Consider the following 14,308-nt stretch of genomic DNA (forward strand, 5'->3'; position numbering starts at 1 on the left):
CTGGGAGGGATTCCTCAGTGGCATTGTCGGTGGGAGGCGAGGGTGTTCACAGTTGGTTGCTGGGCACTCTGCCCCTGTGGGCAGCAGGGAGGTGGCCACGGGGCTCAGGCTGGAGCAAATACCCTCTTGTTAAGTGCTCAGAGGACACAGCCCCCCGACATCTCCCCTGCAGCACCCCTCCTCCCCCAGGCTGCAAACGCACTCATGCCATCTCTTCAACTTGCTCCCTGGACCCCTGGTTATCACTTCACTGTAACTCCTCAGTTGTACACAGCATTTTCATTTGAAAACAAAAGGCGACCGGGCCCCAGTTGGGTGACCTTGAGCCATGGTAAACACTGAATTTCAGGTCCATTTCATGGTCTGATTTTTTTTTTCCCACAGAGGCACAATGTTAGGGCAAAATCAAGTGACCCAGTCCTGCCAGCCGGCTCTCTCCCTCTCCCTGGGAGAAAGGAGGGATGACAGGACAGTAAAAATAGGGCTTCTCACGGGGGAGAGAGGAGAGAGGCGAGCGTGATCCCTCCCGCCAGCCAGGACAGCGGTCTCCCTGACCAATGTGACTTGCCCAGAGGCCTCCCTGCTCCCTTGGGAGGTAGGAAATCATTGTCCCCATTTTATAAACAAGAGGTTCTGTAGCTTACATCGGGGTTGCCCTGTGTGAGGGGGGATCCTTCTCCCTCATTTTTGCAGGGGTGGGGTGGGGACATCAGGCAGGGCAGGGGTTACAGGCGGTGACAGGGGGAGGACCGGCATCCCTCAGCTCTATCCTAAGTGACTGACGGGTGACCGTGCGCAGTGTGGTACTCGGTGGGCCTCTCCAGATAAAGCTCCACGTGAACCCCACAACACCAGAACTGAAATGAGCCTGTGTGCCCCGGAGCCCCTCTCTCACTTAACCAGTGGGCGCCCTGAGGGCCGGAGATGAGAAGTCCTTCCCGAGGCCTCGTAGTGTGTGAGCAGCAGGGCCGGCACGAGAACCTAGGTCTCCAGACCACCAGGCCTGTGTCCGTCCTGCCCGAGGGCCTTCCCCGCCGGGCCCTACGGCCTCGATCAGGGGGTAGACCCCAGCATGGGTGGGGGTGAAGGAGAAGGGTAGGGAAGGGGCCTGACAAAATCCAATCCCAAGCGGGAGAAGTGTGTGGTGTGGGGCGGGGGAAGGCATTGTCTGATGGGCCCCAGGTCACACCGTGGAACCCTGTCCAACATTCAGCGCCTCCCTGTCCCTGACCTCTGGGTCTAGGGTGTGCAATGTTAATGATGTCACAGGCAGTGGGGTTCGGGGCTCATGGTGGGCAGGGGGCAGAGATGCCCACTCCCCAGCAGCTAATAGAACAAATGTCAGCTCGCCAGGATTGCTGACTCAGACAGGACAGAAACATAGGGCTCTCTGAGAGTGGCTTTGCACACAGGGCAAACTGGAAGGTTCTGGGTAGAGAAGGAGGCCTGGCTAGTCTTGGGGAGACAGTCCCCTGCAGGCTTTGGGATTCACAGTACATTTAGTGCACTTGTGGCCAATACAAGGCTGCTCACCCCAAAGGGAGTCTCAGAGGAAGACCGCCGGCAGGGGACACCAAGGGCTTTATGGGGTCCTGGGTGCTGACCTCTGCTCACCCCTGTCTCCTGCACACAGACCCCAGGCCCACCTGGAGAGAGCCCCAGAGAGCCGGTGTTCCGTGGGGGCGGCCGTGTCCGTAACACTGTCAGCACACACGAGACGAGAGCGTAAGACACCCCTGCCCGGTGTGTAAGGCCGCGAGGCTGCCCCCACGCACACAAGGACACGCGGCAAGGCGGGCAGACAGGGAGGGGCGTCTCCTGCGGCGGCGGGGCCGGCTCACTGCACCCGGCGACAATAGTAGCCCAGGACCTTGCACTTCTCGCAGAGGTGCTGGGGGTGCTCCTTGCTCTGGTCGGACACGTCCAGGCCATCGGGCTTCTCCAGGGGTCTCTGCAGAGAGGAAGGGGGGAGTGGAGAGAAAGACAGAAACACAGAGAGAAGCAGGGAGAGTGAGACAGATGCAGAGAGAGGCACAGAGAGAGCACGAGACAGACAGACAGACAGACAGGGGTGGGGGTGCCCGGAGAGAGAGCCTGGAGTCACCGAGGTTGTTTCCCTAGGGGCCGGGGGCCCTTCCTGCCCCTTGCCTGTGGCCGGTGCGCGGCCTGGGGCTGGGGCTCCTGGACCCGCACGGTCTGGACGCCACTTTGCCCTCCCCCAGGACTGTCGGAGCGGTCACCCCCGAAGTTCACAAAAGCCCGGGACCCAGGCAAGACGGTGGTGCACGGACATTACCCGGATGAGGGTAGCGAGGCCCAGAGCGAGGAGGACCCAAGCCCACCTCTCCTGACCTCCAGCACACCCGGGGCTTCTCCCCAGGCTACCTGTCACTGCTGTGCTTCGGGCTTGGGGTAAATGAGCCCTCAGCTCTGTGAGGTTAGCAGCCAGTGCCCCTCGCCCCAGGGCCTGGCACAGTCCTCGCCCTGTCCGTTGAGTGGCCAAAGGAGCAGAACTCCACGTGTCCCAACAGGGAAACGGAGGCCCAGAGAAGGGAGGTGGCTTGCCAGACCTGCGATGCTACTCACGCACTATGTGAGCTCAGGGGGCCTCAGTTTCCGCATCTGGAAAGTGGGTCATCATTGCACATCGGTTGTGGGGCCGTGGGAAGAATCGGATGTCGAGATGTTTGTAAACTAAGCAGCGTGAGGCATGCAGGAAAGAGCACTGCTGCAACATAAGGAGCTTCCTGCTCCCTCTTTCCCTCCCATCCTGGCTCGCAAAAGCCAGCAGAGACTTGTTTCCTTGGAAAATTTATGGAGGCTATTAGGCACACCTCCTGAGGCACAGAGTTTCTTGGCTGGCAGGCGAAGCCCCCAGCCCAGAACGCCCACCTGCAGAAGGGTCCCCTGCCTGGATCGCGGGGACTCAAAGGAAGGTGGTCGGTGACAGCTGGGACGCACATGCTGAGGAGGGGGTCAGGAAGCAAAGGCTGCTGTGGGGTCACAGAACCTTGGTGTCAATGGCCGTGACCAGGGATGGTCCTGGAGGGAAGCTGCGGGCAGACTGCAAACCTCCCAAAAGCAGTACCTGGGCTTTTCTGGCCCCTCAAGCAATACCCGGCCCGAAGTGGACACTGAGAGCAGTCTGCGAAATGGAAGAGCCACAGGGCTCCAGGAGGTGAGCACAGAAACGGTGGAAGGGCAGGGCTCTGATCCAAGGGTCATAAAACCCATCTCTGTGCTTTCAAGCCTGAAGCCATGCAGAGAAGGTGTGCGAAAAGGACAGGAGCCTTGGCCTTGTCCAAGGGGCTTTAAGATGACCGCTTTCCTGGCCAGGGGAGAGGAGGAAGAGTTTAGCTTGAACTACGCACAAGCTGTGCGACCTTGGACAAGCCACCTGGTCCCTCCGATCCTCCATCTTCCCATCTGTAAGAGGGGGCGTTGGCAACACTTTTCTTGTGGGGTCCTTGTTACAACTCAATGGAAAGAAAGAGCAGAGCAGACAAAAGCTCTTCATATAGCTTGTTATGATTACTGATGGGGGGGGCACACCACCAAGGAAAGGGGCACTGAGGCAGTGATTTCAAGCTGGAAGGCCCAGGAAGACCCCCTGACCTGCTCTCCCAGACATCTCAGGAAGACCAACAACAACCCATGGGCATGGCCTGCAAGCTGGGGCTGGGGAGCTCCCTGGCAGCCGAGCAGCCCGGCTGTAAGAAGGGCTTCCTGACCTGGAGCTGAAATCTGGCTCCCCATCCCTCCACTCTCATTATCACCGCCACACAGGGGCCACACACTCCCATAGGTCTGAGAGAGGCGACCCTCAAGTCTCCCCTCCCCCAGATCAAACTTGGCCTGGTTTCCAGCTCTCCATGCTGGCCAGGGCGCCTCCCTGAACCTGTCTTCCAGGTGGGGCCACAGAGACCAGAGTCGGCAGGCCCCACACCACCCCTGCCCCCCATGGTTTACACCCCACAAAGCACTGCCACGCAAACCCTACCACCTAACCTGACAACCTCACTGCGAGGGGCATATTACTATCCTCATTTTTTACAGACAAGGAAACCGAGGCCCCAAGACAGTAAGGGTCTTGCCCAAGGGCCTGCAGCTTCACCTATCTACCCAGGGCTGCCGGGTAAGAGCTTTCTCCTCTAGAACCTCAACGCACCCTTCCGTAACCTGGGTGGGAGCTTAGTAACATATACTGTGTGCGTGATGGAGAGAGCAGGAACTGAGACGACTGTCTTAAAGCCCACTTACTAGCCTTCAAGAGCTCTGTAAGACTTAATAATGGCTGTGTGACCTCTAGAAGTTACTTAACCTCTCTGTGCCTCAATTTTCTCTTCTATAAAATGGGGTTACTAAGAGTACCTACTTGATAAGGTGTTTGTGAAGAGTAAATAAGATCATACATGCAAAGTGCTGGCCAGTATTAATACCATGTATTATTGCTACTATCGTTAGTATTATGGAGGGCTGGGGGCAGGCTAGGGGCAGGGAGCTAGCTGAGTCCCCGGGGAAATGCCCCTGCAATATCTTCACCATCCCTCCTCCTTGGCCGTGACCCCATCCGTGCCCTTGCCCTCCATGGGTCTGGGCTCCGCTGAGTGGAGGAGCTAGGGGAGGCCGTCAGGACGACTCCCCTCCACCAAAGGAAAACATCCAGCTGCTGGGATAGATCACCCCAGGGCCGTCCCCACCCCCATCAGGGAGGCAGAGCCCTTCAGTGTTTTCTTCTCCTGGGGGGCAGGGGCTGCAGCTGGAGCCTGACGGGAAACAGATGTGGCAGGGGAGGGAGGAGAGGGAAAGTGGAGGGTTCTCAGGGGATGGATGCAGCACAGGTCAGAGCTCGGTGGGGGGGCGGTTGGAGCAGGAGAAATAAAGCAGCCCCTCTCCACCACGGGGGGCTGGGGGCGGGGACTCCAAGTCCTCCTCTCAGCTCTTCAAAGGCCCCTGATTGCTGGGGAGTAGGGTGGGGGCACCCCCCTCCCCACCCAGCCTGTAATCTCCCTGAGGGGGAAAGGCCAGGAGAGAAGCACGCGGAGTCCAGGAGAGGAGACTAGAGGGGCTAGGCGGTGGGAAACTGGGTCCTAGGCCCCCTTAACATCGCCAGGCCGAGGAGCCTCAGTCTCCCGGCTGCACGCAATAGGGCTCAACAAATAGGGCTGTCTGACTGCGAGAGGGGAAGAGCAGAGCCGCATATTCTCAGATCCTTCTGGTTGGGTACCTATACAGAGGCTGAGCCTGAGCGTCGGGGTGCACTGCCTCCCTGCCTGGGTTGCAGAGGGTGTGAGCATTATAAGCACCAAGGCTCGCAGACCCCCAGCACACACCCAAGCCCCTGTACCTCTGAGCCCCCACAGGAAATGGGGCGTTACCGACTCCCCTCCCCAGCCTGCCACCGCGACCTGGCCCCCCTGCTGCCCTCCCGCTCTGGCCCCAAACTTGATCCTTCTTCACCTTCATCCTTCAGTTTCTCCCTCTGTACAATGGGAAACCAATAGAGCTGACCGCATGGGGTAGCTAAGAGGTATCAAGCACTGGTACGATTTTTCCCTTCTGGCCCTCTCCCTTCACGGGGATGCACCTGCGGCCTTGCCTCCTCTCTCCCGCCCTGGGAGCACGCTGAGCCCTTTGCTCCGGCACCCCCAAGCCTGTGCGGCTGAGCGGGGACACATACTGATGGCTGCCTAGCCTCAGGCCTGGGCTCCCCACACTTCAACAGACTGTCTCCAAACACAGCTGCAAGTGCAACTCCACTTGTCTCCTGCGGACCCTGGGAAGACCACGTGGCTTCTCAGGGCCCTGCTTGTTCTCCCTGTAGGAGGGGGACGAACAGAACACCGGGTCTGAGCACACAGTACGCAGGAAGGGTGTGGGGGCTGCTCAGCAAACGGCACCCAGAGGATGATGCGGGCCAGGGTTGCCCCAGGCGCCAGTTGCTAACTGGCTCCTGTCTCTCCTGTTGGAGGGCCTGGCAGCCCTGGAACTTGGTCCTCCTTCAGCACCTACTCAGATTTGGGTCCTGAGGAGCCCTTGATGAAGTGCGCCCAGTGAGAGAAGCCATGAATCCCGCTGAACGGCACTGGCCATGCCCAAGGGGCCCTGGGAGAGCAGAGTGCAACCCAAAGGGGAGTGTGCTCTTAGTCTGACACAGTGGGCAAGGGGTTTTTGGACTGGGGTCTCAGACCTTCTCAGGAATTGGCAGGAAATCAGGAACCAGGACACCGTGTCTCCTTTAAACTGCCCACCCCTGGCCCCATAGCCTGGACATGCTCCTAAAACACCGGGCCTACCCACTGGGTCATCAGGCCTGTCCTGGCACTGCTGGGCCTCAGTCTCCCCCTCGACGCCATTAGGATGTGGGCCGGGGCCCGCCACTCAGGAGACCCCCGTCCGCCGAATCGCCATGGCCAGCGTTGAGTCTATTTGTCCGTGTACCACAGTGTGGCTGATGGGAACCACAGAGACCCTCGGGGGCAGTGGGGGTGGGGTGGGGAGGGAGGGTCTGCAAACAGAGGCAGTGGAAGCCAGCATGAGGGGCATGAAATCACAAAATGTTTCCACCACGAGAATCTGCTCAGAAGGCTCCCCCGTGTTCCTAGTAGAATAAAGACCAAATTCCAGGCCACAGCCTCTGAGCCAGCCGCATGCAGCTGGGACCCCACCTCCGACCTCTGCTTCATCTCTCAGCGCCCCCAATGCTCTGTGCCTGACCCTGGCCTCCCCATTTTGCACACACTGTCCCCTCCCCCTCGGCCACTCCCTTGCAGCCCCCTCCACCCTCCACCAGAGCTCAACCAACATCAGTGCCTCAGGGGAGCCTTCCCCAAGAGCCCCAAAGCCCACCTCCCTTTCCATCCTGCCTCTGCCCCACCCCCCCGCCACTGCTCCCACCATCCTTCTCAGTGACTCAGCCTCCACAAGGAGGACTGGCCCCAGCCCTGGCTCCTCAGTGCCCCCACGATGTCATCAACATGACCTCTCCCACCGTCCCCTTGGCCGCACCTCGGACTTGGTCTTCTTCAGAACCCTGCCCCCTGTGCCGCCCCACCCAGTGCAGGCCCCCCGCTCCACCTCCCTGCCCATCAGGAACCCCCTGGCTCCCCAGGATCACGCACCATCACACTTTTGCAAATACACCAACTCTTCAGCTTTCTTCCCTCAGAAGGTGAACCTCTGCCCTGTGCCGCTGTCCACAGACTCTGGGCCGCATCTGCCCCGTGACCCCCACTGGGGCAAGTCACAGAGCCAGGCTGGCAGTGCTGGTGAGAGTCATGACCTCACACACCTCCCAGCGCAGGGGATGCAGCTCGATCTCTCCAGGAGGCCCACTTCCTCCTTCGTCCTTCCCCAAGGCCACCCACCCCTCCTCACCCTCATGGCTAGTTGAAAACCTCCTGTCCGTCCCATTTCTCTGAGAAGACAGAAGCCTTGGAAGGGAAGCTCCTCTTCTCTGCACCAGCAAACCCACCAACCTCCCTAACCACCCGCCACGTCCCGCCCCCCTGAGCCCACGGTAAGGCATCGCCCTCCCCTGCCTGTATCATCAAACTTTCGCTTCCTTCTGGCTCCTCATTTGCCTGTAACGTGCTCCAGGCCTTCCCATCTCCATCATACCCGCCTCAATGCCACCTGTCTTACCGCAGCGACTGCCCCATCGCCCTGCTGCTCTCCACAGTCAAAGCCCCTCGAGGAAGAGGACAGTGCAGGTATTCCCTCTGCAGCCCAGCCCCACAAACCCCTCCCTCCCCGGTCATGGCTCCACAGCCACCCCCAGCCAGCAGGTCCCGTGAACCCACATCCCCACTCTGCCCTCACTCTTGACCTGCAGGGCATCAGCTTCGTGGCTCGCAGAGCCGAGATGCAGTTCAACAAGATCTCCATGTCAGAGTGGTGCCCCATGAAGTTTGAGGACCACCTCCTTAGTGCCAAATCCCAAGGGCACTTTTCCACGGCCATGATAGCTGACATCTCTGCACCAACCACACCTGTCCCCTCAGATGGCACAGCCCCGACCCCAGGACTCTATGCTCCTCCGTGCTCCTCCGTGCTCCTCCTTGATGGACTTCTCCTCCATCTGACCCCCCAGTGTTGGGCTTCTGCAACACATGGTCTGGGGAATTTTGTCTCCACTTTGTCTCCATTCTGCAGGAAATCTCATCCACTCCCTAAATACCTTAAGGTCAATGATGCCCAAGTATGTAGGAGCCACCATGACTTCTCATATGAGCTGCAACATAACAAATCCAACTTCTTGACATCTCAACTTAGATTTCCAGGCACATCTCAAATGTAACATGCGTATCAGAGAACTCTTGCTTTTATCTGGGACACCTGGGTCTCACCCTGCCCTGCCTCCAGCCCAGGCTGCCCACCCCAGTAAGCCCACCTCCATCCACTCAGGTGTGACTGTGCTCATGGATTCCTGCCCCTCCCTCACCTTCCACATCCAACCGGTGACACTTTGTGTCCAACCCAGGTCCAGGGCCAGCTCTTTTCCCAGCATGCACGGGACTTTAGCCATGACTTTCCCACTGGTCTCCTTACTTTTGAGCACCCAGCTGCACTAAGACTAATCTCTGCATACATCAGAATAGTCATCTCAAAATAAAGCTGAAAGCTCTTTGCTGTGGGTTTTGAGTGGCCCCCAAGGCTGGGAAGCACCCCATTCAGCTTCCCACCCCATTCCTCTTGTTTGGTTCTCCTGATCCTTCACTGAGGTTTAGGCTTTGAGCACCCAAGTCCTTAAGGCCACAGGGCATTTGTACCAACTGTATGGTCTTCTTAAGATTGCTGTCCCCCACGTGTGACAGGTCTGGCTTCCTCCCATCCTTCAGGTCCCAGAGTAAACAGACCTCCTCTTTGCAGCCTGCAGTGAGTGGATCCTCCGTGGGACAAGCTGCCTCACCACGTCTGCCCCCCACCCTCCAGCACGCCCATGTGCACCTTGGCCGCTAGCCCCACGCACGGTGCCTGGAACACTGGAGCTGCCCTGTGTACATCATGAGGCAACTGGGCGAACAAATGAACAAGACGCGTGTTCTCCGCAGTGCCCAGCTGCCCCACATCCCCGCTCATCCCGCAGTAGCACCTCCACTCATCAGTTTCAGAATTCGCCTAGGTCTGCGGTCTCAGGGTCTTGCTGAACCTCCTTCCCTTCCCGGGAAAATGGTGCTCTCTCACTCCCATTTCAGAGGAGACCAGCAAAGGGCCAACTTGGAGAGATCTGGTCTCATCCTTGTCACATGCAGGAGTAAACTAAGGCCCAATAAGGAATAAAATCGGCCCCGAGACCCTTCAGAGAGCCCCTCCAGCTGCTGCCTCCCAGCCCCCAGCCCCGCCCGGCTCACCTGCTTGTGTGGATACACGTTGATGTGGCACTTAATGCACTCCTGCCCCATGTTGGCCCACGAGTTCCCGCTCATCCATTTTCTCTTGCACTTGGGACACTTGTACTCGCCGAAACAGCGTTTTTTGCCCTGGTACGGGGTCAGACCCTCGCCTTTGGGACGTGCCTACAGGACAGGAAGCAAACACAGGGCACTGGGGTCCACCAGGCCAAAATGATGCCCCTACAGGGTCCCCACAGTCTTCCCCATGCAGGTGGGGGGGAAGGCGCCTTTCGTCCCCAGCCAGAGAACACCAGGGCCACCCCCAGAGCACGCACGGGAATCCCAAGGCTGGGAGACCCGATACACATCTTTTCTAGATTTCAGGGAGCAAAGTACATGACAGTGGCCAGGAACAACTTCTCTGACTCACGGCATAAAAGGCATCTAGGGGTCCCATGCACCTGCACACAGGTGCTCTCCAGCCCCCGCCCCCCGGTGGTGTGGTGTGCATGGTCACTGGCAAGGCAACACGGGCCCAAGTATGCAGTCTGGGGTGCAGTGAAGGGGTGTCTCCCCTCCCCCGGGGCCTGGCCACCAGCTCCCTTCCTGGAGGCCATTTTCACTTCCTTACCCCAGCCTGGAGGTGGGCTCTCCATTTATAAACACACACAGCGTACGCGGATGCACACACATCCCTGACCCTCACTACACTCGGTTCTACGCCTTCCCTGTTTTACTTCATAACCTCTCTTGGGCATGTTAGCATTATAAGATGCATAATGACATATCTTTTCCCTGCATCAGGACACACAGACCTACTGACTTGCGTTTAACGGCTGTACCAGCATGGAGTCTCCGCGAGGTCCCGTGTCTGCCAGGCGCCATTACGGAGCCTCTGGGTGGGTGCACTCTTGCGCTCTTATCACAGACAGTGAGTGCTACAGTGAAGAATTGTGTGGGTGTGTGTATCACATTTTGCGCAAGGGAGAGGACATTTGTGGGATAAATTCTCAAAAACAAAACTGCGGGGTGTGTGCACTTTTAATTTTGAAAAGTAATGACGAGTTGGCTCCTGCCTCACCACACTGCAGGGGCACCAACGTAATGACCCATCTGCTTGCCAGAAGTTTCCACCATCGCCAATCTAAGAGGTAGAAAATCTCAGAGCGGCTTTGACGTGTATGTCTTTTATTACGAACAACAGAGAATTCCCCATGCATTTAAGAACCGTCATGTTTCCTTTGTTAAGTGTTGGTGTGTGTCCTTTGTGATCTTTTTTCTGCTGCGGTTTGTTATTTTTCTTGTTGATTTGTAACTGCGCTTTATCTATTAAAGAGACTGGTTCTCTCTTGCATGGTTTTTTTATTTTAAACAGCTTTAGTGACACAGGACTCACATGCCCCACATTTCACCCGTATAATGTATACAATTCAATAGGTCTCAGTATACTCACAGAGTTTAACAACCATCACTACAAGCTAATTTTAGAACATTCTGTCATACTCCCCGGAAAGAAACCGTGTATCCATTAACAGTCACTCAGACAGACTACCTCCACTTTCTCACCCTCCCCACCCCCTGGGCAGCCACCAGTCTATAGATTTCCCTGTTGTAGCTAGTCCGTTAAGAGGAATCATACAATAATTGTCCTCTTGGGCCTGGCTTTCTTCTCTCCGTGTAATGCTTTTAACCTTCATCCAGGTAGTAGCACCTATCAGTACTTTATTCCCTTTTGTTGCCAAATAATACCCCATTGTATGGACACGCCATGTTTTATTTACTCATTCATCAGATAATAGGCATTTGGGTTGTTTCTAATTCTTGGCCACTGTGAATAATACTGCTATGAACATTCATGTACAAGCTGCAGGGTGTTTTATAAAGCTGGATTCGTTACCCCAGTATTGAAAATGGAAGATGTCACATAGAACTACGACCACATCGGTCCGGAAATCTCAGTGGTGACCATCAGCTGGGGCCGAGGAAGGTCCTCTCCACTCCAACCAGCGGCTCCCCGCATTGATGTCTTGTCCTTGATGCTTGCAGGCTCTGGGTCTGAGACGGGCTTAAACACAGGTTCTACGCTGGGACTCTTCAAAGTATGGGTCCTAGACTGCATCAGCAGCATTCCCTGGGAGCTTGTTAGAAATGCAAACTCTCAGGCTCCACCTTAGATCTACTGAATCCCAATCTGCATCTTACTGAGAGCCCCAGGGAATCCATGTGCCATTATGCTTAAGCAGCTCTGGGCTACGAGGTGATCTGTTTCTACAGTAGTATTTCTCTGGGTAATTGCCCATTAATGAAGGAGTGCATAAAGGTTAAGCGCCCAGACTCTGGATCCAAATCCTAGTTTTGTGATCTTGGGCAAGTTACTTCACAAGGATAATGACAGGAACTGCCATATAAAGCTGTTCCAAGGATTAACCGAGATAATACATGGGAAACACTTAGGACAGTGCCCAATACATAAAACAGCAGTGTTAGCTATTATTATGATTTACTAGTACAGAACAACAGCAGCATATAAAAGTGATGACTGCTTCCTTCGGGAATCATGTCTCTTATTTCCAGGAGCCAGTACCACCACTTGGTGACAGCCTACTAGAATTTCAGGCAAAACACTGAAAAGGGACATATGTGCTGAGTATGTAAATCTAAATCTAGAAAGTGACAAGAATATTGCCCTGATCTTTTGGGTCTGCTGCCGAATGTCTTTTGGATCTTTACTGGCCTTCCTGGCAGCCATGATATCCTGGGAAGGAGGTTCAGTCTGAGCTCTAAGGCAGGGCTGGCTCTCAGCACTGGCAGGTCTGTGAGAGCGGCTCATCATGCCAAGGGGAGCACTCAGCGTGTAGTCAGCGTCCAGGCTCCAGTCAAATTGCAGTAGAGGGGTCAACTTACGCCTCTGAAGGCACTTTGAGCTCTGTTGGTCTCAAGTTAGCGGGTGTACAGTGAGCCCTCTAACCCCTCCCGGGGCCATCTTTCCTACCTGGTGCCTGTAACGCACGGCATCTAAGCCACCCCAGCTTCTGTGGCCTCCCTTCCTCAGTAATCCTGAAAGAAGTACTGCGTGAACTCTTCCCTAGTGTCTCCATTCACCAAGGCACCTCCATTCAGAAGGGAATGATAGGGAGGCCTGGGGGGCCTCACCAGTGGTAGGATTTGAGACTCCTTGATTGAAAGAGGAAATCTGGGGGCCATTGCCAGCCAGGCCCACTCTGGGATCTGGCTCCACAGGCTGCTGGATTCTGAAACTGACAGGTCCTACAACTGGGGCAAAGCGGGGGCCAGGCATCAGAGGGAGGGGGCACTCAGCCGAGTGAAGGGGGAGGGTCGGGGGGGGGGGGGCGACAATTCAGTTCCCAAAGAGTCTCTGCTTCAGAAATGAGCAGGAAGGAAACCCACACGAGAAAGATGATACAGAGTGTGCCCCAAAGACCGAAGCAGGCGGATGAGAGGCAGAAGCGGGGAGGAGGGGGGGGTAGTCAGGAAACACCACAACACCAAGTAATTAGAAAACCAGCCTTCCAGGGCGCCTGGGTGGCTCAGTTGGTTAAGCGACTGCCTTCGGCTCAGGTCATGGTCCTGGAGTCCCTGGATCGAGTCCCGCATCGGGCTCCCTGCTCGGCAGGGAGTCTGCTTCTCCCTCTGACCCTCCCCCCTCTCATGTGCTCTCTCTCATTCTCTCTCTCAAATAAATAAATAAAATCTTTAAAAAAAAAAAGAAAACCAGCCTTCTGGAGCCATCCATCACGGAGTGTGAACTGCTGGGCAGGGCCCAGGGACGGGGGCTCCGGCCTCCTGCAGGACCAGAGGTCCTCAGCACACCATTCCCACCCTGGGAGGGCCCTGCTCTGACTCCTCACTACATGGGATGTGGCCCACACCACGGATGTCATGGCCAGATGCTGGTGATGGCATTCCACCTCTGCCTGGGACGATCTGGGGGACCCTCCATCAGTGTCTCCACCTCTCTGTGCCTTGGTTTCCTCCTCTGGAACCCCAGGAGGATGGAAAGGGCCCACCCCCCAGCGCTGCTGGAAGGATGGGATGCATTCATGCCTATGAAGATGTTAGCTGGGTGGCTGGGCACTGCAGGGGCTCACTGACCATCAGCAACTTCAGGATGATTTTCTGCTGGAGCTGGTAACGGCTGCATTCTGGGTGAGGCAGATGCTGGGGCTGAGACCAGGGGGTAGAAATCACAGGAGGAAAGCTCTGAAGATGGGAGAGGGCCTGGGTAGAGGCTGGGCTCACTATCCCCGGTGCGGGGGGAGGTGGCAGCCAAAAAAGAGACTGCGTTAGGTGTCTTCACCTTCTAGAATTTTCAGAGAGGAACCCAGAAAGATAGAGGAAGGCCTCAGAAGCTCTGCAGGTGCTGCTGGTAGAGAACAGAGGAAAGAGCAAAGAGGGCAGACGTTTCTGAGGCACCACCATGGCCTGTCAGGCTCCCACTCAACTCTCCCCATAACCCTGTGGGGCAAGGAATATCATCAACCCATTTAACAGATGGTGAAACGGAGGTGGCACGGGGAAGGAGCAGGACATGCCAAAGAGCTTCCAGCGTGTGAAGAGCAGGACTAGGCCCGGCAGGCTTTGCCACAAAGCTACACTTGGCTGCCCTTTGCTGTCTGTCTCTCCGTAGTGTGTCCCCAACCACGAAGCTGAGGCCTGTGTTCCGGAGGAGAAACCCCCCAGTCCCTCTGCACAGCCCAGCCTGGTGGTTTTGCCCTCCTGCGGGCAGAGCGGAGAAGTGACCTGCAGGGCAGGGGTGAAGAGGCAGTGGATGCAGGGAGGGGAAGACGGGCCAGCGGGCAGCTCTCTCTGCTCAGCAGTGAGGAGCCGCTTCCTGGAAGGACTTATTCCAACACTGTTTATGATTACAGAGGAGGGCAGGGCCAAAGGGAGGAGGAATTTTTGATGGAACAAAGACTTCTCTACCCCCCCCCCCCCCCCCCACTGCCTCCTCC

At 56.7% G+C, this 14,308-nt stretch overlaps 1 protein-coding gene across 1 annotated transcript in view; it reads right to left on the minus strand.

Moving 5' to 3' along the window:
* Positions 1 to 1,620: 1,620 nt before the first annotated feature.
* Positions 1,621 to 14,308, minus strand: part of ZCCHC24 (zinc finger CCHC-type containing 24) — a 57,152-nt gene continuing 44,464 nt past the window's right edge. The window contains exons 3-4 of the mRNA XM_021699878.1: positions 9,354 to 9,518; positions 1,621 to 1,951 (exon numbers count right to left, since the gene is read on the minus strand). Of these exons, the coding sequence (XP_021555553.1) occupies positions 1,838 to 1,951; positions 9,354 to 9,518 (279 nt within the window). The 3' untranslated portion in view covers positions 1,621 to 1,837. The remainder of the gene's footprint in view (positions 1,952 to 9,353; positions 9,519 to 14,308) is intronic.

This window comes from Neomonachus schauinslandi, chromosome 6 (genome assembly GCF_002201575.2).
Source record: "Neomonachus schauinslandi chromosome 6, ASM220157v2, whole genome shotgun sequence".
Taxonomy (NCBI): domain Eukaryota; kingdom Metazoa; phylum Chordata; class Mammalia; order Carnivora; family Phocidae; genus Neomonachus; species Neomonachus schauinslandi.